The 26859-nt window shown below is 31.7% G+C and overlaps 1 protein-coding gene and 1 non-coding gene across 4 annotated transcripts in view; both read right to left on the bottom strand.

Annotated features, from left to right (window-relative positions):
• The window catches only part of SEMA5A (semaphorin 5A), a 623550-nt gene that overhangs the window by 224478 nt on the left and 372213 nt on the right, over positions 1-26859 (bottom strand). For all 3 annotated transcript variants that reach the window (XM_074279132.1, XM_074279134.1, XM_074279133.1), the window contains 3 exons: positions 12087-12372; positions 5419-5554; positions 915-1119 (listed from right to left, as the gene is read on the bottom strand). In XM_074279132.1, the coding sequence (XP_074135233.1) occupies positions 915-1119; positions 5419-5554; positions 12087-12372 (627 nt within the window). The remainder of the gene's footprint in view (positions 1-914; positions 1120-5418; positions 5555-12086; positions 12373-26859) is intronic.
• On the bottom strand, positions 16891-17049 carry LOC141552394 (U1 spliceosomal RNA). The gene has a single exon (XR_012485187.1). It is a non-coding gene; the product is annotated as a U1 spliceosomal RNA (small nuclear RNA).

The raw sequence follows: 26859 nt of genomic DNA, 5'->3' as shown, positions 1-26859 counted from the left end.
TTGCCTTAAAAAATAAAAAAAAAAATTTAAATTTAAAAATAAAAAGGGGGGGGGGTGAAGGAGGAAAAAAAGGAATTCTTTAATTTTGGAATAATCTGTGATGAATTACTGTTCCCTGGACCTTTGAATCCACTTCTCTAGAAAATGTTAGTGTGGAAACCTTCCATCAAGTCAGATACATAATTATAATTTATAGTCTCAAAAGAGTTGCTGAGGGTGATTATGATACATAGTCATACAATTAGTATATGTCAAATGCAAAACTTAAACTCTGGTCATTCTGAGTCAAAAATGGACCCTTCCTCTGTTATACTATTTCTAGTATGTAGAATTAGGATTATTATCCAACCCTTGAAATTATATATTTACTATAGCCCTTCAGAAACTGCAATTGGCTACAAAATTTAATTAAAACCAATCATATATAACTGAGATTTTTTTGTAGAAGTATCTAAAACATTATATATTTATATATATATACACATACATGCTCATTGGGATGGTCCTGGGATGAGAATTCTGTGATAAGGAAACTCCCATGCAGCCACAGGGCAGGAGTTCTCATAACAATGTCCCTAAACAAATTAAAAAAAAAATCTAAACAACTTACCATACATTAGGTTGTGCCAAAAAGGAAATGATTTAATGTATTCTTTACATAGTACTTAAAAATAAGACATAATTCATCTTTATTCTTTTAAAAAGGGTAAACAGATGGTTAAGCATCACAATGTTCAAGAAGAAATAGAAAGGGTAACCAGAAAAGGAAGATATTTTATGTGTGTGGGAGTGGAATGGGGTAGCAGGGAAGCAGGCAGTAATAAAAAAGAAGCAGAAAAAGTCAAAGCATGAAACTATAGATTTGAATTCTTAAAACTGAGAATTCACATATTTGAAGAATGGAAAACTCTTACCTGTAGCCAAGTAGATGATATGGAAAAGCATGTCTTTTCCTTGCACAACATCTACTGCAACATGAGAAAACCGGCTGTTGTCTTCCATGAAGTAAGGAACTGTAGTAACTGGTTGCACTACCTCATGCATTAGGATAAACTTCTGAGCATCCTGAAGGTTTCTTTCTGTCAGGTTCACATACAAGCCCTGGTCCACTGTACCACACTGCAAATAAGGAAAGGCAATCTTATTACTGTATCCAACAAGCAATTGTTGTACCACAACTATATGATACCAGGATACAAATCAGGAAACGTTACTTTGTATTGAGATTGTGCAAGCCATGATTTGTGTGTGTGTGTGTGTGTGTGTGTGTGTGTGTGTGTGTGAGTCTGTCTCTCTCAGAGTGTCTCTGTGTCTGTACATGTCTCTACTCTCTCTTTATATAAATAAATAAATAAATACACACACATATATTCCTACACCCATATATGCATATATAAACATGTATATGTGTACATATGCCTATATTTGTAGTTCTATGGTGTCACATGTAAGGCTGTGTACATATGTATATCTATATGTGTATGGTGTTTACACAGAGATACACACATACCAAATATAAACACTGTCAAATTAGTTAGAATATGTACTTTTTTCATTGTATGCTGAATATCAGCATACATCAGCATTCCGCCCAATTGGATGTCTTTCAATCATATCATAATTTCTGAAGAGGAGAGAGCAGGAGTAAAAATATTGAGTACAAGTTAATGTTAACTTTAGCTAGAATAACTTATGCACAATAACTTCTCAGCTCACTTGTAGCCACCTGGGAGTTGTCTGGCTAAGTGTATTTTACCACATCTGTCTGCTAAATCAGAGATCCAAATTCAAAATGCAGCATTCAGGAACATTACAAAGATTTATTACATTTCCCATAGGAGTAATGGGTCTATAAGGCTATAAATGGATTACATGAAAACAGAGCTTTGCTATTTCATCTATGAAAGATATAATATTGCTTTAACATCATTCATGTAAAGTTAGCAAGGAGAGAAGGGTTATGTTAGCTGAATTCCTATATACCAGCACACTCAAATTGTAAGAAACAGGGAGTTTTTCAATATGAATAGCATTAGAAATACAAAACAGCAAAACATGTATGTATGCATGCATGCATGTAAATGTCAAGGTGGATTTTGTGCATTCAATTTTTTAAAATGACATTTTCTGAGATTTTTTACCTTCATTTGAGTAGGAACTTGCAATATAGCATTGGTCATCATTTTTCTTTTTTTTTCCTTTCTTGGTGGATATGAGTTAGAAAAAGTTAGTGATATACCCTTGACTGACATAAAGCAAAAGGATGAGTGACAGGATCAGGAACTTTTTTAATTTTGTAAACTTAAAATCTCAGTTTAAATTTGATTTATGTTCATCAGAACTTAATATTGTTTTATAGAAGTGAACTTTATTGTCTATAACAATCTGAACGTATCATTCACACTCTGACATCCCTAGAATTTGGCTTTAAAAGCAACAAAAATAAAGAAATGGAAGTAAGGGTGGGTTCTCTCTCAAATATTAGTAGTGTGTACAGTATGTGGAAGAATGTGATAGATGCTATGGTAACAGCAAGAATAGAAGAGAATCATAAATCTTGGAAGTAGAAGGAAATTTTAAAAATCATCTACTGGGATTTTCTATCCAATACAGGAATCCAGAACCCCATATATAATATGAGCTATTTCAGTTTCTTGAAACCAACACCATGATAAGGGTTGTAATGCCAAGCCGTTTAATTCATTTTAGTAAATTGTGACTAAATTAACCTTATGTAATTTTAGATTTCAGAGTTCCCTATTTACTTTTATGAAAGCCACTAATTTTTTCAAGTTCATAATTTTGGAATGATTCTTATTACTTACTCTTCCATTAAGTTGCCAAATCTTACCATTTCTCCTTTTACAATATCTCTTTAATATGATCCTTTCTCTCCAATTGCATAACTTCCATCTTAATTTGATGGAAGCTCATTAGCTCTTCCCTAGATGATTGTAACAGCCTCTTAATTGAATTTCCTGCTTCAAATCTCTAACTACTTCTCTACTCTAGACAAAAAACAGATCTGTCATGTGTTTCTACTAATCAACTAACACCAGTCACTTTAGGATCTCTAGCCAGTCTCTATATTTAAAATAAAATCCTCTGTTTTGTTTTTAAAGCCTTACACAACCTTGTCTCAACCTGTGTTTCCAGTCTTATTAAATATTAATCCCATGCTACAATCCAGCAAAACTTTTGGTTTCTATTATGTTATGCTACATTATAACATAAAATACTATAACCTAATGCTACAGTATGCTATATCATATTACATATTATGTTATATTTATTCTATTCTATTATTATTCCTCAAACACTATACTACCTTTCCTATTTCTTTGCTTTTGAATGCGTTATTCCTTATGATTTAAAAGCTAGTAATTGTCTGAGACCCAATTTGAAGTTAGGAAGATGAGTCTCCCTACCACTAGCACTAATATCCTGTCCACTGAATCACCAAACTGCCCTGGTTTCTCTTTTATTGATGATAGTGTAGTCAAATGAGTTATTTTTCTTGATACCTGAGAGACCAAAATATTTGTGAAAACATCAAAATGCACATTGACATGACCAAGTTATAAGTGCAAAGGTTGGGTTAGAGTCAGACTTTAAGCCCTGTACTGAAAGAGGTAGGACAATTCATGATGATAAAAGACTATAAGAAATTAGATTGGTGATATAGACAGATGGAGTTAGGAGAAGATAGATGACTTGTGGCAATAAAACGATGTTCTGGAAGTGATTGCTTTGAAGGAAACAATTTTTGAATTGTAAAGTCAATGCAAACTTTATAATCACAAGAAAAAGGATCAATTATTAAACATAATAAGTTAAATATGATTTTATGATGTCAAATCAAGTGTAAAAGAGAATTAGATTATAAAATTGTAAATGAAAGTTCCTTTGTGGCTACTATATATATGAATGTATACATAGCAATACACATGTGCATATACAGGAACATTCCACTTATTCATATATATGTATGTGGGTGGGTCTATATATATATGTTTGGATTCTGGGCTGCCAACTTGGATTTCACTATTATTTGTTGAGGACTATGACCATAGCACATGAAGCCCTGATGGTCCCCCCCTATAAGAACAAGGATGAAAGATCTTTTTCTATCTTTTCCTAAGTACATAGAGCTGTAGAGGAAAAGCTTTTTTATTGATTCAGACTTATTTCTCATTCTCTATTCCCTTAGGACAGAGATCCCATTTTTGTATCTTTAAGGACAGAGAAAAAGATTGACCCCATGGTTTTAATGATGTAAAATGATGTATAAGGATGAGTAAATTTTCCCTACACTTCGAATCAGGATCAGCACCTTTTCTGCAGATTAGGGCTTCAAAGAGTTTTGTAGAACACTGAGAATTCTGATAAATTACATTCAAAGTCTTCTAGCCAATATGAGACAAGAGAAAAGACTTGAATTTAGGCTTTCCTAGTTCTAAAGCCAGCATTCTAATCTATTATACTATGCAGCCTTTTCTATTTATCTTTTAAAAAGAATATTAAAATCTGTTTATTTCTTGTTGAGCTGCCAACTTTACTGGTTCTGCTGGCCATCTGTGATTTACAAGATGTGCATTTATTTCTCTTTCATTGGCCTCTCTCATCATCAGACTCATACAAATATCTAATGAGAATTTCCCAAATAAAGTCCTCAAACACATGCTTAGAAATTAAAAATCCATGACAGTGGTTTGTCATGTTAGCAAACAAACCTTTCTATGTTTCACTTTTCTGTGTTTCCTCAAATAAATTTATTAAATATCATTTTGCCAAATTATTTGAAATGTATAGATGAAAGGCATCTTCCACTATATTTTCCATTTCTCCTTATAGTGTTTATATTTTTATTTTAATAAACAATACAAATTTATAAGTATAAAAATAGATATATGGTTTACCAATAAATACTTCCAATTTTCCTTAGGGAAATTTCTTATGTCCTATCCAAAGATTAGTTTAATTAGAGTGTCATTTAGTAGAAATAACTACTTCTGAAGTAAAAGAATGCATAACAATTACTTTAAATTTAGGCCACATTCCTACTCTGTGATTAGAGTCTAGATTAGCAAGTCTTTTTCTGTCCATAATTCATTGTCATTACAATTTACAAAAAAGCAACATTTTTATCATATGTACTTTTATGTTTGTGTTTGTGAATTTGTCCATAGAAAGAAGCAAATTGATGGATAATACATATTCAAATAAAAAAAGATCAACAAATCTTTACTAAAACTATTTTAAGTGTAAAGACATCTCCTCAAGTGTTGGAACACACAAAGACAAGTATTTTTCCTCAGTTACTGCAGAAATTTACATTTTTATCTATTTAACTACATTTTCTTGATTCTTTGAAAAACAACTGATTGAGAAGTAATGGCCTTCTTTCTCTAAAATTACCTGAAAGTTGGGATTGGGATTAGGGTAAGGCAGCCATGCTGACCGAGAGTTCTCCTGGTATTTGAAAGGTCCATTGAATGCCTGAGAAATGGCACTCAGGTTGAACACACACACAGCAGAGGCAGCTATACTGTTCCTGTGGAAGAAATTAAAAAAAATTAAAGACTACCAAGAAACCCACCAACATGTTGTTGTTTTTCATGCAAAATTGATTTTTATAGTCCTTTTGAAATCCAGCTTCTTAAGCTGTGGTTCATGACCCAATATGTAGTATCATAACTGATTGTGGAGGTCATGGAATTATTATTTATTATCAGTAAATGTTTGATTTGTATATCTATTTTTTATACCTATAGACTCAGGATTATATACAAATTTCTTTGGTATAAAGAAATCGTAAGTCAAAAAAGTTTAAGAAGCTCTGCACTAGAACACTGCCTACTTAAAGTCCTGAAAAAAGCTAAAATCAAAACAATTAATGGTAATTTTCAGTAATTTCGTTGTGGGGGAATAAAGACTTTGACATAAAACAGAAGTTTCTTGACAATTGACTCCCATATTTTTAATTCTACCAGAAATAATGGATTATTTTATGAGAAGGTGATGATTTGCTGACAGACTCAAGACGTACATCTTCTGATTTTCAAACTCCCTAAAACAAAAGCCTTTTCTCTCATTTATATATGAAAGTTTAAGGTGCCTTTCCCTTTGCTCTCTTCTTCACCTTTTTCTCTGTTTACTTCTTTTGGCAACCCTCACTAAAGAAAGCAGTTAAAATCAGTTTTGGGGTAAAAAAAGGCCCATCATACACTATAAAAAGCAAGGGGAAAAGTTTAATACACCAGTGACACAAACATATTAAACCACAAATACAGTTTTTAAAAATATAAAGACCAATAGTTGGTTGTTTATAGAGACTGACAGAAGTCCAAGATATACATTTAAACTAAGCATCATGGAAGCAATGCACATTTTGCCAAACGAAATTCCATTTGGAGATTAATTTGAAGTGAAAAGCCAAAAAAAAAAAAATTGGTGATTCTTAAAATGACTTCATATCAATATTTACAACAGAAAATCTAACTCATAAAAACTTCTTACCCTCTTGGCAAGGAACTAGTTTTCACCAGCTCAGCACAATTATATCCATTTACTATCAACCAACTCCCTTAACATCAAAGGAGAAATCACAGATGTTTTGCTGTTAGCAACTGACACTAAGGGTCAATTATTAAAAGCAGTGCAAGCAATAGGATTTTCATAGGGATGTTCTATAGCTACCATTACTGTTTATTGTCACCCAAGTTTTATGGTTTCATAAGCCATAAAGTTCACAGTTTTCCTATTCCATCTGAAAACACTGCTTTTATTTTCTGTATATTTGAACATACTGCCAGTACAATACTGGAAAAAGGCCAGGTATTTTCTGGGTCTGTACACCTGGATGTCTGGATCTATAACATCAAACTCACTGAGGAATAAACCTTCCTCTCTGAACACTTTTTTCCCCTTAGTTCTTCATTATTTCTTATGTGTGGCTCCAAAATTCACCCAATAGCCTATATTTTCAACCCAATCTCCTCCTAACTGTAATCGTGAACTCTAGCCTTGAAGGCAACCAAGGCTGTTATTGTTAAGCATTTGACTTTTCTTGCAAAGATCTAGGGCTCCAACCATAGCCAAATCATGCTGGCTACTTACCTGGCCTTTCTATCAGAAGTTTGTATTATATCCTTAGATTAATTGAATTTTTATCTTTTCTTGACTGAAATCCAAGTTTCTTTTTTGCTTTTGGCCATCTAAATCATGTCTCCACATATGCACCCCACTTCTGATATGCACTCATTCCAACTCTTTCCTAACATATTCTCCCACATCAGAATGTAAATCTTTGAAATCATAGATTCTCATGCTTGTTTTTACTTTATTTGTCTGTCTTACAAGTTATAATTGTATCTATCTTAGGCAAATAACACCTAATTTATTTTTCTTACTTTTATCCAATAAGTCAAGTTCTCTTGATTTCACTGCTGTAACATAACCTATGTCTGCCCCATCCTATCTTTTTCCTCTGTCAATCACTTTTAATTAACCCCTAATTTGAATTTCCAACTCTCTCCTTTCTCCTACCTAATTCAGCCTTTACACATTCATCATAATCATATCTCAGCATCGATTTAGCCATGCAATTTCTATGCTAAAATTTTCCAGGATTTTTTTTTTTTAATGTAGAGAAGAAAGTTTGAATTTTTTTTTATCTGGCACTCTAGCTTCTGCATAACCTGCTATTGTCTTTCCTTCCCAACTTGATCTCACATAGTATTATTATATCCTCTATGCTCCTGCTAATTAGATCTCTAGTCTATCCTCCCAAAACACACCTTGGGCCTTCTATCCAATGGGCATTTATTCACATTATTATGTATGCTTGAAATTTCAGTCTCTCCTCTTTACCTCCTACCTTTAAAGCTCAACACAAATACAACATCCTAAATGAAGACTTCACTGATAACTGAATTAGGTAAAACTTAAGTGTCAACTTAGTAATGCAATCAATATTGCAAACCTATTGTAGCAATCTGTCTTTGTGTCTTGTATGCACTGAAAGGAAAATTCCTATGTAGTAGAGACAATGATCTATATAAATTTTATATCTTCTTACTATTTAACTGTCCTATACACAGTAGACATTCTAAAATATTTAACATATATTATCTCTATAACAATATGTAATATAAAATTTAAATATACAAATAAAGTACATTTATTTTTATTTAATTTGACTTAAATTCAATTTAATGAGTAAACTATCAAATCAATGATGAAAAGGTGATCTCTAAGCCCCTATCAACTCTGTGGTCTAAAATTTTATTAGTGTGAAGATATTTTAAAAGAGATCTCTTTAGGAATATGATAAATGATTATTTCTTTCATATTAATAATCAATTATTGAATTAATTTTTCCCTTTTCTACTTCCTCATTCAGAATCCTAAGTTATTGAGGTAGCCTTTGACATGTATAGCTAATAATAAAAGGGAAAACTTAAATCAGTCCAAAAGGTAAAGAAATTTTAGTTTAGGTGAATTGATGGATTATTGTGTTTTACTCAAGATAGATCTAGGAAAATGTGAAATCTCCCTTTTGTCTAAATTGCCCAAGACTGAGGGTAATTTGGAAGTAAACTACATGATCAAATTCATGTCTACCATCATTTCATTACAATAGGTCTGCCTATCATTAAAATATTCATTCTCTCTCATTACTTATTAACCAATCCCACAGGAACATCCACTTTTCCAAGGGCATATAAGCAATGAGTAGGGTTACATAATGGGTCTTTGGCATTTGAGAGTGTAACTGATTCCTTTTATTAATTACTTGCTATTATGGTTAATAAAAATATTAACTACCAAAAACTGTCATTTGAACTTTTTTTGTTACAGATGATAGGATCAATTAAAATCCTCCTTTACAGAGACTTATTTGTATTTATAAATATCAGAATATTTATTATAAAATCACTTACATATCATTATGATTCCACCTTATCCTGTATAATTCAGGTAATTATGTGCCAACACAGACCACAGAATACAGAATATGAAGTTAGGAAGACGAATATAGATAAGTTCAAATTTGACTTCTGTTACTTGCTAGCTATGTGACCCTGGCTAAGCCATTTAATACTTTTTTCTCAGTTTCCTCATCTGTGTGGCAAACTACTCTAGTATATCTTCCAAGAAAACCCCAAATATGATTACAATGAGCCAGACACAAAAGGAATAAGTAAACAGCAACAAAATCCTTTGAAATGAAGAGGGGCCTTGTCCAAATTTAGACCTTAGCTTAACTATTTGTCCCTCTCACTGGCTATGGAAGCAAAGGATCTGCATTGACACCCTATTCTAATATTATCCATTTGACTTTTGGTTAGTAACAACCTCCATGGGTCTCAGTTTTCTCATCTATATAATGAAGACTTCAGATTACATGATTTCTAAGATCCCATCAAATTCTTAATCTGTGACTATAGGATCCTAGGACAAGTTGTTAAAAAAAAAAAATGCCATCTATTGGTGATGAGTTAGCACAGTTCTTTGGAATGCCAGGGCAAATATTTCTTAAATAAAACTGTTGTTTTTTTTCTGTTTGTTTTGGTTTGGTTTTAAAGGAGTAAAGAGTTTCTAGACAACTTAGTGATAAAAATATATTTTAAAACTAAAGCCTTCATAGGCTACAACAAAGAAGGCAGAGTTTTTCAGGGTTAGAATTTGGCCATTCAAAAAACAGGAAGGTAGTGAATCTTTTCTGTCAGAGAAGAAAAAAAAGGAAATAGAATTCTTTGTTTTTTATTTAAATGTTGAGAAGTTCACAGAATGGGAGAGTACTAGATTTAGACTAAGACCAACTTGAATTATTGCAGTCATGAAAAAAAAGACTTACTAGCTATATCAAAAATCACTTAATCTTCCAGTTTCCTGTTCCATAAAATGGGGACAATAATAACACTGATTTGCAAAATTTTTGTGAGGATAAATAAAATATTGTAAAGTGTTATATAAATGCTACCTCCTAAGAGAATTGTAAATTTGTTGGGGAAGCTTTGGTTGGGTGAATGGGAAAATGGAAAGTAAGGTTGAAATAAGAGAAAGATACATTATCTTTAATGTATTTTTCTTCCTTTCCCTTGACCCTTTTTTTCCCATCTTTTTTTTTTTCAATATTTTATCCTTTCTCTAACCACCTTGATCTTTTTTTGGTGCTTTCAGCCTCCTCTTGCTCATACTTAAAAAAATAAATTTATTTCTTTTATATTGGCCTGTGTACTTAAATAGAATTTAGAAACATGTAATCAAGAAATTAGAGAAAAAGAAGTGACAGAGTTCATCACATTCAATTTGCTCATTTTACACAGAAGAATTTCTATTGAGTTGATGGCCATTAGTAGTTTTTTAAAAGTCTACCGAAAATACAAAAGAATATAAATATTTCCTGATTTGCTAGAGACTCCTCTGATCAATTGCCATATTATAAATGCAATGGATTTTTTGGAACTATACTTTCTCACATAATGTGGGCAAAAACTTAGTGGTTTCCCCAAGGTTGAAATGGTAATAAATGTCAGCAAACAGATTTGAATCTGGGTCTTCTGACTTCAAGTCAGTGCTCTATCCATTATATTGAGCTGCCTCTTGCTTTGTGACTCTGTGCAAGTCACTAAACTCTCAACATCAGTTTCCTCATCTGTAAAATGGAAATAACATTAATAGAATCTACTTTATATGACTGTTGTGCAGGTCATATATATGTTAAGTGTTTTGTCAAACTTAAAGAGCTATATAGAACAAGATTATGATGTCCAATAGTTCAAAACTGAAGAAAAGTTTTAGGAATTCATCATAGTAATCATTAGCCACAACCAGGGGGGGGTGATAATAATTTATTTCAGTAATTAATATTTGACCTTTGTTTCCCAATCCATACCAACCTAAAGTTGAACCATAACATAAAAATAGAAGAAGTATTCTAAATAAAAACTAACCTACTAAGTCTTTTTTTTTTAATCACAGTGGTTTGGGAAATTTTACAGAAAGCTAAAATAACCTGCAAAATTGTTATTTGTATTCCTAGGAAAGTTATCATAGCAATTATGAAAGGAGTGTAATTTTAGGTACCAATCATAACCAGAATAAGAGAGTAACCAGATGAGTAATGAAGAACATTGCAAATATTTTGCCTGTGTAACATTCAAAATTCTAAAGGTAGGAAGAACTCTCTAGGATGAATAAATAGCCTTGTTAATTCTTGAAGAAAGTCTTTTAATTACAACTGGCATTTCAGAGCTAAGTGCCCAAGGCAGCCATCTTCCTGAAAATTGGTGTCACATTTAGTCCCAGAATACTTAGAACCAGTGCAAGTTAATGATTGCCCAAGAGCACCCATAATTAAAGGAAATGGATGATTTTCCAGAGTTACTTTCAAAGGTATTTTCAGGGTCATACTTATCAAATTACAAGTCCTTCATTATTCCTGTAAGCATTGTTGGTTGTCTCTGTTTAATCACTATGTAACCACAAGCTCTGATCAGGAATCCTGTGGGCTATATGGGCACTGAACCTGCTGCTTTATTTTAATAAATCTCAGAAACATATTTGCAAAATCAGAGAATGTACCTTAGGAGATGACATTAAGAAGATGATTTATGCCAACCAATAATTCCTTTTACTTCTGAGGGTATCTGACTCAATCTTACTTTTAAAGGAGAGAAAAGTTTTGAAAGGCAGTTAGATAGTCACAATGGCTAAAAAATGATGGAACTTATTTTGATTGGGTAAAACTAATAAAAAAGGAGTGTAGTAAACATGAGAATTATATAATAACAAAATATTATAAAGAAAAATAACTTTGAAAGAATTCACATCAAGGCAATAATCAACCATGATTCCAAAGGAAGGATGGTAAAGGATGTTGAGTTTCCTAAAAAAAGAAATGATTCAAAATTTCAAATGAGATATTTCTGAATGTGGATAAAGTGGGCATTTTGTTTTGCTTAAATATGCATACTTACTCTAAGGATTTTTGTTTTACATGGGGAATTGATACAAGGAGAAAAAATAAATACTAATTAATTGATAAGTATAACTTTTTAAAATTGAAAATTACATACACATTAGTAGTAAATATCCCATAGATTAAATCCAGTTCAGGAAGGAAAAAGGTGCTCTGTAGTTCATTGTAATAAAAAGGGACTTCCCCAGGACGGGAACAGTTCAGCCGAGCCTTCATAAAGGTGGTCCATGTATCCTCTAGCAAAAATCGGCCTCCAATGTCATTCTTGCAAACTCGGGCAGCCCTGGAGAAAACAGTTTTTCCACAATCATGCTCCACAGCATTTTCTCGGAAGAAGAAATAGGTGAAGTTTCCAATATCATAGGATGATACAAAATTTGGTTCTAAAGCCAAAAGAAAAAGAAAAGAAAATCTGGTTATTGATATTTGCTATTTTGACTTTTTTTTTTTTTTTTAATCATGTCTGTAATTGGTAGGGAACCCTGGTGGGAAACTTCATCTATCAATGTGGATTATCATATTTTCTATAACTTATTATCTTAATAGTTTTGCCGGTGGCACCACTAATTAAATGGTTTGCACAACTTTATAGCAAATAACATCAATAAGCAACATTTTTACAGCTATTTAAAAATTTCAAAGCATTCCACATGTGTTATTTCATTTATACTTTACAACATCTATCAGGATAAGTGATATTATCATTGCTATTTATAGATAAAGAAATTGGGATTAAAAAGATTTGCCTGACATCACACAATTAATAGGTTTGAGGATTTTTTTGAACTTAAGTCTTCCTTACTGAAAATTCAACACTCTATTCTATGTATACCTATCTTCCTGAAGTGTATGGATCAAAGGTAGATATTAAACTCAGTTCTTCTGGACTTGAGGCCAGTTTTCTACTACATCATACTTTTTCTCTACTTTGTTTCATCTGATTAAAATTCTTCCACTAAAATGGGAGATTTTTTTTTTCTTAACAGTCCTTTTTCACGTGTTAAAATTGATCAGATGCCAAGACCACTTTTTGGGAACAAGTATGTGAAAACAACAATTCTTTTGCATTATAATAGCAAGAAAGAAGCAGAGTATGATGAAGTTGTTAAGCACAAGTTTTAAATTATAGAAAATCATAGGAATGATTTCTCTGCTTGAACATACTACATAAATCAAGCTCAAGTAAAACTGGCATTAATATTAACCAAAAAAAAATTGAAAACAAAAAACCACCTAAAACAACAACAGAAAAGATTTACTGTACATTTTAGAAAAAATATATGTCACTAGCTTTTCAAATTCTCCTACAAATACTATAGTTATCATTTGCATGAAACATAAAAAGAATGAATTATTAGATATATATTTGTACTCCTAGTAAATTTTTTGGGGGGGAAGAAAGAAAATATTGTTGAAAATGCATGAACATATTTCATGATTCAAACATCAGTCAACAAGCTTTTATTAAGTACCTACTGTGTGCCAAACTATACTAAGTAATGAGGATCCAATTTTTACATATGAATATATGTGCATACTTGGAAAATGGATGCTATCACTAAGAACACAATTTTTACCTTGAGATGTAAAATGAAATCCCAGCTTTTCTGAATGTTTTGAAATATTTAGAATTTTTAAATATATTTTGATTTCTATACAGACATATTTAAGTATATGATTATGCTATATATTATGTTTATGTGCTATATATTATGTACTAGAGTATATGCATATATTTTATGTATACACATCTACATATATGCACATACAAACATATACATAAGACTTGAAAGAATTTTGTCAGTTATAGAACCTGTTTGTATTACATAGTTAACTTATTTTATAACACATTTTACCATTGCTAGTTAATGTTTGTCAGAAGACATATTTTAATTGTCACCAAATCTTAATATTGCCTACTCAACCCAAGAAGAGCCTTCCTGATAGTTCATGACCAATTATAGTTTTAGTTGAAGTGCACCAACAAATACCTAATTGTCCCTGAAAACATGTCCTTGTAGATACATTTGTTGTCTGTACCTTTTCATTAACTTTGAGTGCCAAGATGTAGGCATAATTATCTTTAATTGTGCCTATAAAATTCAAAGGCTTGCTTTATTGAATGGAAAGCCCCTTGAAATAAACAGAAAAATAAAAATCCGTAGTCCTTGTTAGATTTTTTTTTTTTTTTTTGATAAACACTTGAGCATAACCTGAAGGCAGGAACAGAGTTTCTGTCAGAAACAAATACAAAATAGTTCATCATCCTAAAAGAAAGTTTTATTAAGATGATATTCCAAACCATAAAACTCCCTAAAATGTCTTCACTAAACGTTTTGCATGCTATTCCAAAATATCCTGGAGGTTGCTTATTACATTTCCAGAGTACCAGTGAAGATTATGATGTTTTTTTTCAAATCTATTTCTATGTCCAATGTTGATAAAAGAATGATCTGTGGAGTAGTGTACCTTATATTTAGAGTACTTACTTTTTTCCTTCTCCAACAATTTTTCTACCACCTACTGGGGAGTATAAATTTAGATAACTAATATTAAAAATTGCAAATAAATTTGTTATCAAAAAAGAGCTAAAATATGTGATGCAGGGTAATTATTGAATACTCTGAGAGGTTAGATTCTTTTTGTGTCTGTGATTTCACTTATCTGGGCTGATATAGCTCAGCAACACATCTATAACATGAGGTGATAGGTTTACTGATTTTTCCATGATCAAATAGTTAATATATTTATGTTAGCAAAAAATCAATGTCAGCAGTATCATATTAATAACTATATAAAATCAAGAAACAAAAATTTTAATCTTCTAATCAATAAACACATACATATTATATACATATATACATATATATATATATACACACACACACACACACACACATACACACACACACACAGAGCACGAGAGAGAGAGAGAGAGAGAGAGAGAGAGAGAGAGAGAGAGAGAGAGAGAGAGAGAGAGAGAGCATCTTCAGTAAACATTTGTTCCTGGTTTCATTCACAAAATCTCACAAATTTCTATTTACTAGACTCTATCAAGAATTTCTTCTTGGAGTACAGAATACCTTTCAAAGTCTTTCAAGCTATAATAAGTTTTCAGAAGTGAAGTTACAATGATAAAAATGAAAATGCAAACAGTTCTAGAACAAAACTGAAAATTATACAATTGCAATGACCAATCTTTGCAAAGGAGACAAGTTATAGATCTCCACCTGCCTAATTCTATAAAAAAGTGGAGGACAATGGCTGCTGAATGTTCCTTATCTTATGGCACATGATCTTGTTTGATTAGTTTTGCTTGACAATTTTTTTTTTTTTTTTTTTTTTTTTGGTTACAAAAAAAGGCCATCTGGATTGGGAAGGTTTATAAACAAAATTAAATGTGATATTTAAAAAAATATTTCAACTAAAATTTTTAAAGTATACTTTTGGTTATAAAAGAGATAAAAGTGAAAGTCTATCAGTTGCCAGTTGTCTAACTTTACAGAATTCTATATTTAAATCTGGGAAGGTCATTTACTCTATCCCCCTCATCATAAATTTTAGGAATCCAGTGAGGAAAACCAGGATTTAGACCCAGGCCCACAGATTCCAAATCCCATTTTTTTCTACTTCTCCCCATATTTCCTTCAATGTGTAGCTAAACATATTTGTATTTATATTTTTAAAAATCTGAAATGGGCATAACACATAGTCTTGCCTCAAAATTACTTTATCACAGACGAAGTTAGATAGTTAAACATAAAAATGTTTTACTATTATAGATAAAATTACTAGAAAAAAGTATTTCTGACATTTGTAACTTGGGTTTTTAGTATATTATAGAAATTTTTGAGTGAGCGTTCATTAACATTTTGCAGAAAGAGCTATTCTCAGACCTCTTCAAATTGACCTCAATTTAAAAAATAAAATTTCAAAATTATATATTGATTTTAAAATGCAATATTCTTTTGTATTTCTACTCTACAAAGAAAAATACAGGGGCAGCTAGGTAGTGGAGTGGATAGAGCACCAGCTCTGAAGTCAGGAGGACCTGAGTTCAAAATTGACTTCAGATACTTAACTCTTTCTAACTGTGTCACCCTGGGCAAGTCACTTAACCCCAATTGCCTCAGCCAAAAAAAAAAAAAAAAGAAAGAAAGAAAGAAAGAAAGAAAGAAAGAAAGAAAGAAAGAAAGAAAGAAAGAAAGAAAGAAAGAAAGAAAGAAAGAAAGAAAGAAAGAAAGAAAGAAAGAAAGAAAGAAAGAAAGAAAGAAAGAAAGAAAGAAAGAAAGAAAGAAAGAAAGAAAGAAAGAAAGAAAGAGAAAAAGAAAAGAAAAGAAAAATACAAAAGAGTTTCAAAAATGATTTAAGGATTCAAGAATTATGAAAATATGCTATAAAATAATTCACATGAAAATATCTCAAAAATTAGATTTAGGGTAAAGTTTACTTGTCTTCTGTTTGTCTGTCACTTTCCCTCTCCTCTCTATTTCTCTCTGTTACTCTCCTCTCTATTTCTCTCTGTTACTCTCTATCTCTCTCTCTGCCTCTCTGCTGTCTCTGTCTCTCTTTGTCTCTCTCTCCCTCATTCTCATACAAAGAGGGAAATACAATCTGTATATGAGCATATCAGGTAGAGATGGGAGAAGTATTCAGGTAAAAAAAACCAGGAAATCAGAGATACATGAATAGGGTTTTCTTCCTCAAAGGAAATTAGGGGCTACAGCACAAAAGGTCATGATTTCCAGATTGGGGAGACTGAAAGTGTTCCTTGGGTAATGGGGAGTTATTGAATTCAATTGACTTCTATAAAGTTGGCTCTATACAAGGAAGGAAATCATTCTGTATAAGGAAGGAATCAGGGTTTCTAGTAATTTTTTTTCTTTTAATAATAAGATTATTGGAAGACCGCAAAAGCAGTCCCCCACTATCACAAATTATGCAGTTGAGTTTCCTGCATTTGGGGAAATCTCAGGGGTCAGCCCATCCAGAGTGCAATGGATAAGCCTCACCCTGGGGAAACCACATTTGTGATTAGGTTACCCCTGCCAGGTAAGCATGGAATATCCTTTTTCTTGATACCAAACTCTAACAGCAACGTAAATGCTCATATCCAAAATATCTTCTTCAACTTAAAATTAAGTCCTTGAATTTTTGTTTGAAAAGAAAAATACTAAGAAAAATAACGGCATGTATTTAAGGATTGTTAGACATTCTTTATATCTTTGTTTAGATGATTTTACAATAGACCAGGTAAGATATACTGAACCATATTTCCAAATATCCATTGGCCTGGGATGTAGCATGAGAGACACTGGAGTCATACAATAGACAGGGCAATGACATTGAATGTAGGAGGAAAATAAATAAAAGTTAAAGATGGTTCTGTGGCTTGTAGCACAGGTTACCATTAGAAGTGCCAAGAACAGAAATGGCAAAGTCAGGAGGATGTGGTTTTGGTTTTGGTTTTGGTTTTATTTTGCTTTTAAAAAATACCTTTTATTATTACATCATATTCATTTCTAAATATAACCTTTCCTAATCCCCTACTGAATAAGAAATTCCTTTCAAAATAGGTTAAAAAATCAGCAAAACTAACCCGATAATTACATTATTATACCTTTTGTATGACATTCTATATATGTAGTCTTCAATTATCCATGCAGTCTATCAATTATTCAAGTATCCTTTAAATATCAATTATTCTTGAGATTTAATTGGTGCAAGGAACTAAGAATTGATAAGGTTTTTTGATCTAAGTATGAAAATCTCATGTGTAAAGATTTGGACACTTTTCAGGAATGACAAAAGCTTGCTGAAGGAGCACATCCCTAAGAAACATGTAGAGGCCAATGAATTGCATCCTACTGAATCAATGTTATATATTTTCTGAATATTTTCATAAATTATTGTTAAATAACATTCCTTTTATTAAATATTAAATTATTTTTTAAATATCTCACTTATTTTAAGTCTCAACTTCAACCAGTTTACTAGGTGTGAACCAGAACAGCTACTATGAATACTTTAGTCTTTTCCTTCTGTCTTAGTATTTTATGAAGACACACACACACATAGATAGATAGATAGATAGATAGATAGATAGATAGATAGATAGATATTATACGGAGAGAGATTACCTTTAGCAATAGATGCCTAGTTCAAAGGTTATAATTGTTTTATTTATTTATTTTTAATTATAAATTTTTTGACACTATATATATGAGTAATTTTTTTATAACATCATCCCTTGTATTCATTTTTTTTTCAAATTATCCCCTCCCTCCCTCTACTCCCTCCCCTAGATGACAGGCAATCCCATACATTTTACATGTGTTACAATATATGTGTGTAAATCCCATTTTCTTGTTGCACCTTAATATTAGATTCCGAAGATATAAGTAACCTGGGTAGATAGACAGTAGTGCTAACAATTTACATTCACTTCTCAGTGTTCCTTCTCTGGGTGTAGTTATTTCTGTCCATCATTGATCAACTGGAAGTGAGTTGGATCTTCTTTATGTTGAAGATATCCACTTCCATCAGAATACATCTTCATACAACATTGAAGTGTATAGCAATCTTCTGGTTCTATTCATTTCACTCAGTATCAGTTCATGTAAGTCTCTCCAAGCCTCTCTGTATTCGTCCTGCTGGTCATTTCTTACAGAGCAATAATATTCCATAACCGTCCTATACCGTAATTTACCCAACCATTCTCCAATTGATGGACATCCATTCATCTTCCAGTTTCTAGCTACTACGAAAAGGGCTTCCACAAACATTTTGGCACATACAGGTCCCTTTCCCCTCTTTAGTATTTCTTTGGGATATAAGCCCAATAGCAGCAATGCTGGATCAAAGGGTATGCACAGTTTGATAACTTTTTGGGCATAGTTCCAATTGCTCTCCAGAATGGTTGGATTCTTTCACAACTCTACCAACAATGTATTAGTGTCCAGTTTTCCCACATCCCCTCCAACATTCATCATTATTTGTTCCTGTCATCTTAGCCAATCTGACAGGTGTGTAGTGGTATCTCAGAGTTGTCTTAATTTGCATTTCTCTGATCAGTAGTGATTTGGAACACTTTCATATGAGTGGATATAATTTCAATTTCATCATCTGAGAATTGTCTGTTCATATCCTTTGACCATTTATCAATTGGAGAATGGTTTGATTTCTTATAAATTAGGGTCAGTTTTCTATATATTTTGGAAATGAGACCTTTATCAGAACCTTTAACTGTAAAAATTTTTTAAAAATATTATCATGATAGATCAATTCTTAATGATTATCCATCCAATAATTTGTCATTATTTATTTAGAATATTTTAAAGTTATATTTACACAAACCTTGAGTATAATTCGATCCATTGCTTCCTAAATATTTTATGTAGTGTATAGTCATTTTAAATATTATTTGAATTATTTGAATGTGATTTTCTTTTCTACCATCTCCTCTCAGATTTTGTTATTGCTATGTAGACAGGTTGATGATTTTTAAAATATAAAGTGAATATGAAGCAATGGATCAAATTGTTTGAATTAGTTTGCCAATTCTCTCCTGTTTTTCATTATATCAATTGCTAAAATAATTTAGTGACTGGTGACACATCCTCTATTTTCCAATTTTTGCCCTTCATTATTTTTCATATTTTATTGATGCTAATAGCATTTACAGAATTATTTCTAAGAAAAATGAATAGTAAAACATTTACCTAGGGGTTTGACAGAGAAATGCTTTCTTAGATCCTATAGATATGAATCACAGCTACTTACAACACAAATTCTTTGCTATTATTATACCATGTTAAAATATGTTTTTGGCATGCTTCTGATATTCTAGTCCAACAAGCACTCATTTTTACTATTGCTTTCAAGATTTTTGTCATACATTCAAGCTGATTAATCTATAGGAGAAAGAATCAATTATTTAAAAAATGGGGATATTCAATCATTGGCAGTCTGATGATAATTACCATTCTCTGTGATCCTTGAAAGATCAATATAAGTGCCTAAGTAATCACATACCTTAAGATGTGATTCATCCAGATCAGATGACTTGAACCCTTTAAGGAAGGCAGTTTCATTGCCCTATTTCTTTTCTTTAAAAAAAAAATCACTGATTTGGATTGAGGAAGAGGAAACATATGTATCCTATTTGTGGATAGCATAAAGCTACAATAGACAGGTGGTATGTGGGAAAAAAGAACAAAATCCAGATGATCTTATCAAGTTAGAGGACTAGATGGAAACCATCAAGATGAGATTTAACAGAGCAAAATGTAAGTTTCTGCTTTTAACTCTAAAATATCAATCAAAATATCAAAATATAAGATTCTGGGCAGCATTTTGGACAGTAATTCAAATAAAGAGGTAAAGTGTTTTAGCTAATCTCATAATTAATACCATCCAAAAGTATGATGTAGCTAGAAGCAAAAGGGAAAAAAAACCTAAAGAAAACTTAGAAAAAAAATACTTAAAAAATTCTGAAAAAATCAATGCATTGAGACTGTAAGAAGTATTTGACCTGCACATAATGCATTTTATATAAGATTTTCATTTTCAGGATCCATAATTTAAAAAATATTTCTTACAAAATTATGAGACTTGTATATATAGCATATAAAGAACCAGTTTTTGAATTAAGAAAGCCTAAATTCAATCTATCTCTGGCATAAATTATTTGGCTCTGGATGTCACTTAACCTTTCACTGCTTGCAAAAGTTTTTTTCTAATATAATAAGCACTGAACAAGATACTGATCTGCATTAGGACAGAAAGTCTTCTCACTAGGAGATTCTCTACATAAAAGAAATCAAAAGTCAGGACCAAAAATAAACTGAAAATACAAGATCACTTTACGAATAGAAGGAATGAGATGACAATGCTATTTCATATGAAGGGCGTTTGAAAGACTTCAGATGTATATCTGAAAAAGATTAAAGGGAGGGAATTATAATACCTAATTTCATCTTTTAAAAGGGCTGTACAGTAGAGAAGATTACTTATTCTTCTGTGTTCTTTTTGGGAGAACTGGGGTATGGAAATAGAGGCAAGAGAGTATAGTAGACAGAACATTAGACAGAATTATGGAGACCTTAGTTGGAATTCTATCTTCAATATTTCCTTTTATTTTGGATAAGTCAATTAAATTCTTTCTTCTCAGTTTTCACTTCTATAAAATGAAACATTTGGACTAAATGGTTTTTGTAGTGTCTTATAGCTCTAAATATATTTTCCTATAATTTTAGCTCAATATGTAACTTTTTAAACCCTGATTGTCCAAAAATATATTTCAAGGATGAGTTATAAGATAGTGATTTTCATATTACAGTAACTATTCAAGGAGATTTTAAAACATGTATTTATCTGTAAGGAATGTTCCATAAGTGCTAGAACTCTGTCTTCCCAGAAATCAGCCAGAGTCAGGATCACTAAACATCTTTATTCTTGATCTTTTACGGTCAAGGTCAGGGAGTTAGGTCTAGCAATCTCACACACACCTTCCTCCCTCAAATGCCAGGAGAGACTGACTAAGCGTCAGCGTCTCAATTTCCTCTTCCTCCTCCTACTCCTCCCACACATCACTTCCCCCTTTTTGTCCCACCAATCGAGTCAGGACAGAATAGCTGGAGAGGGTCAACCTTCAAACAAGTTAATAGGGAACCTTCCAATTGGCAATTAGTCTCACGTGCTCCATTATCCAAATTAATTTGCTCAGTTCTAGCCCTTTACACATAAGGGAATCTTGAGTATGCATATAAAATTTGACTTTCAAAAAATGAAATGATTATATGTACATGGAAATACAATAATAGGAGAGTGAGCATTATCAAAAAAGAAGAGATAATAGAAATTAGTGTGAGGAAATTCAAGAGCTTGACTGACATAATAAGAATGGAAATGGATAAAAATCAAAAGAGAAAAACAGAAGCAATCTTAAATACAAATTATCAAGGTAAAAACAAAAAACTACCAACCTTAGAGATAATTCCATTTTACCAAACCCCTCATTTTACAAATGAATAAATTTAAGTCTCAGCTTAATAAATTGCTCTTAGTCATGCAGGTGATAAATACTTGACATAGAACTGGAAACCACATCCTCTTATTCACAAAATAAGTTCCTTTCCACTAAATTTTTTGTCTATTCCAGAAGCAGATCATGGTATGGTTGGAAGTATGATGACCATGTTTTCATATTAAGGAAATTTTCTCAGTTTACTTACACAAATATCATTGTGTATTATATAATTTTGAATAAATTGTAGGCCATATGAAGTAAAGATATGTTGTTGGCGTGGTAGTGTTTAGTCATTTTTTTTTTAATATCACATTTGACTTTGTGATCTGTCTAACTATTTTCTTAGCAAAGATAGTGGAGTAGTTTGGCATTTCCTTCTCCAGACCATTTAACAGATTAAGAAACTAAGGAAAATAAGGTTAAGTGACTTGCCCAGAGTCACATAGCTTATATATTACAGAGAAGTTATATCTGATTTTTGATCAGATGGAATATACTAAATGATCAGAAGTTCATGAAAAAATATGAGCTAATTAGGCATTGCTTTTACAACTATTGATTATTATTTTTTTTGTTTTTCCAAAGTTCCATTCCTTTATTCTGATCAGAATTTTTTAATCTAAAAAAATGGGCAAGATATTGTGTTCAAAGAATTTAGAATCTCAAAATTATGTGTGTTGAAAGGTTGCCTGCCTTCAATAATATATTCTAATCATATTGAACAAGTAATCAAAGAACCTTTAGTATATAAATTCATCTAAATTTCAACATATTCTGTACCATTTTAGTCAGTGAACTAAATCATATTTGGAAGCACATCATATATCCTGTAGCAGTGAAACTGTTTAAAATTATGAGTGGTCTCTGATTGTGTGACCAGCTATTAAATTGGAAAGTATTGTTTCTTGGAAAACACAAATTCTTGAAACCAATCCAGCCTCTGTTTCTTTCTCCCAAGAAAACCAGGGCTGGTTCTGAAGTTCTGTGCTAGCCAAAAAATATTTTTAAAATTACATATATCATCTACAGTCTCTTTTATTTACCTGAAGGAAAAAAAGGGAGGGCAAGGAGAGTGGTTTTGATTCTTTATAAAGGTTAATAGAAGACATATTGGTTTCCTCCTATTATTTAAATTGTGTCTTTATTTAAAGAAATTCACCAGAAATCTATTAACTATCATTTCTGAAACTTTTACAAAAGAATATCATAAATCAGGTATTACATTCTATTCCACATTGAATTCAAGTGAGTGCAAAAAATATCTAAAGGGTTCTCTATATGTTGTTATTATGGAGAGTAATGAATAGAAGATACAGCGCCAAACTATGAAATTAAAAGATAAGTATGTGTCAGCTGCAATGCAAAAAATACACACATATATGAGGACTCTAGATTTCAAATGGACCATTTAGATGATATAATTGCAGTTATTTCTTGTCCAATGTTATATAATTAAGCTGATTTGCTGTCTTTCTTTAAGGCATATTTATCGTAATCATGCAGTTAATCTGGTGAGTTAGCAAATCAATGTAATAATTTCTATAACATAATACCTTCTGCTTCTTTGTAACCACTATGGGGAGGCTGATAGTATAAGTATTACTCTTGCCATTTTGCAGATGAAGAAATAAAAGATCATAGTGGTTAGAGAACTAGACAAAAGTTACATAGATACACATGTTGGAAGTGGGAATAGATCTCATGTCTCCTGTGATTAGTGATCACTTTACTATAAATACTCCAAATGAGAATTAAATTCCCTAAAACATAGAAATTCTTAGCAATTGATGTAAAGATGTATTTCATAGAAATTGAAACAAATAATCTCCACAAAGCACCTAAATATAATGATAAATAATTTGTTACACAAACTAAAACACATGATATTTTATTACCATGTAATATTTCCTTCCAATTATAATTACTAACATATGTTTGAAGCCATGTTCAAGAATTTGTTTTTGATGGTGACTGAGTGATTTACATAAAACAAGCTTTAAGTGAATGAAGAAATTTTTCAATTGTAGTGGACTCTAGAAATGACAATAAATGCAGGACTGAATTTACTGGATTATGAGCCTTTCAAGAACAGGGGTCATCATTTTTCAGATATTATAGGACTTGGATTTCATAGGTACAGAATAAATCTCTATGGTAGTGATTTGTTGAATTAAAATTAACCTGCTAAATAATATACATTGTTACATTATGCAAAATATTTCTGATCAAAAACTATAATTCCTTAATTCTTTCTGGATTGCAATGACCCTTGACAGACCCAGTTTTCAAAATGATAATTTTTTGCCCCTTTGAAAAATACATATGATTTGGGCCAACTATTATGGAAATAGTAATGACCCTAGATGTTTAACAAGTTACCAGGAATAATAGGGATTGACTTAACTATTGGAATTTAAAGACAATAAGTACTAGTGAAGATCCAATTTAATGGTCATCCCATGTATTTTCTTGTATTATTTCAATGGTGAAAATTTGTATACATAACAAAGAAGGATATTTAAAGAGATATATTTAAAGAGAAAGGCCAACAAAGAAAAAAAAATGAATTTGAACTCTAACTTTTCTGCTTGACTATAGAATATTAATCATAGTATTTCATGAAATTATAAATTATGAGAAACAAAGAAATTATCTAAATCAACAATATAAAACCATACTTAGCAATGGAGGGTGGAGGTAATCCTCTAGATTATTGACTTTAATTTAAAGAGGAAAATTTTTAAAATGATTTTTATTCCACAAAAATAAGGAAAAGCATTACCATTGTACAATAGGAGTAATATTTTCTCCAAAATATACTAGCAACACAGTATACCAGAGGCACTTGATAAACATTTACATACATGAATGTGCTTCCTTTTTAATTTTAAGAGTTATTCTCAACTGAATGAAAGAAAATGAAAAATTCATTCTAAAGCAAGATTTTCCTGGAATATTAGATAAAGTAACATTTAAGACACCTGAAATATTCTAAAGTAAGATTGTCAGTTATGTGAGTGTGTGAGAGTGTGTGAGTGTGTGTGTGAGGAGAGAGGAGAGAGTGTGTAGAGGGGAGGAAAAAGGAAGAGGGAGATCAATAAAGGAAGAAAGAATGAGGAAATGGGGAAGTAGGGGAGACAGAGAGGGGTAGGGGAGAGGGGGAAGAAGAAGAAGAAAGAGGAAAAGAGGAGGAAAAGGAAGAAGAGGAGAAGAAGGAAGAGAAGAATGAAGAGAAGGAGGGAGGAGAGAGGGAAAAAGGAGAGAGATAAAGGGGAGAGAGGGAGGATGTTTTCCAAACTGAGATCTTTTTTTCAAAAAGAAAAACAACAACAACAAAAAAAAGACCAACAACAACAATAAAAAACACATACACACACAAAACAAAACCTAGCACTAAAATAACAACCAGTTTGTTGAAAATGCAAGATAAATTCCAGTTATAAACACAGAACTAAGCTGAATTCCTTCCAGTAGAGTGAGGAAGCATTCTATCCCATATATGTTTTTCAAATATATCTACCTATTTTTTCTTGCCTTTCATCACCATATGAATATTTCGTTATACACTACTGGTTGTCTTCATATAATGTTAAAAATCAGGATCAAGGAAGGATATTTGTTTAATAAAAAGAAAGGGCTTGGAACGATCTAGCACATAATATAGTGTCTAGCATATACTAGATCCTTAATAAATATTTGATGAATGATTTATTGTTTGAAAATCTATAGCTTTCTTTGACCTCTGGCTATAGTTCAAAAATATATCTAGATATATTTACAATTGTGGAAGAACTGTGTGGCATTTTCTGAATAGTTTTCTTCTCTATTAAAAGAGTTTGTGAAAAGGTTAGAATTTTATCCCTGTATAAAACTATTGCCATCATCATCATGACCACAAGAAAGTCTAAAAGAGATGATAATGGAAAGAATACCAAGAATAAAGATGAACCACAAATAAAACTGGCATAGGTATTTATTAAACTTGGTCTTCCAAAATTAGATCATATCAAAGAGTTACCTGAAAAGAAAACAAACAAGTTACTCAATGGGTAGGAGAAAAATTGATAATGAACAACTCTAGAAAAATAGGTTTGCCTAAAAAGACCTGGCACAGAATGCTGAAGATACCAAGTGAATTCTGTGAAATCTGATATTTGTATAATTCTAATGACTACAATTTTACAATCTATAGTAATTATATTTTATAAGAATTCCAAATTTTGTTTTAGGTTAGTAGGGGAAAGAAAGATCCCAGCCCAAAGCTCCAGAAATATACTTCCTTTATTTTTTTCCTCATATTTTACCCCTAGTGTGTTTTCTCTGCTTATGATTTGGCATTTGAGTACCCTTCCTATATGTTTCTTCCTCATGAAAAATTCCTTCTCTCCTCTCTATTGTTCAAGGATGTACCAATGCTTACCTGTGAGTAACTACCTATTACATACCAACTTAGTGTATCTTTTTTGAGAGTTTCAAATTTAGCACAGACTCTGGGGCCCTTATTTTGAAATCTTCACTATCAGTGGATGACAATTAGCAAGAAAGAATTAACTTTTTAAAACGGGGTATTTATTAAGGTAACATAGTGAATGCACTCATATATAACATTTCACCAAGTTTTCAAAAATACATACAAAATTCAGCAGAAGAGGGCTTAGCTCGAAGGATACAAATTACTAAAGGGTAACTCACAGATGCTGATGACTAGAAGTACTTTATGGAGCCCCCATGAAACTCTCAATACATTTTATTTTAGCTATCTTCCAGGATTCTTACAGTTATGAAACAGCCTTGCATCAGTAGATTTAATTTGTCCTTAACTCTCATGCATAGTCTGCTA

Source organism: Sminthopsis crassicaudata, chromosome 1 (genome assembly GCF_048593235.1).
Source record: "Sminthopsis crassicaudata isolate SCR6 chromosome 1, ASM4859323v1, whole genome shotgun sequence".
NCBI classification, from domain to species: Eukaryota; Metazoa; Chordata; class Mammalia; order Dasyuromorphia; family Dasyuridae; genus Sminthopsis; species Sminthopsis crassicaudata.
The sequence above is the reverse complement of the archived record's forward strand: the minus strand, read 5'-3'. Positions and strand labels throughout refer to the sequence as shown.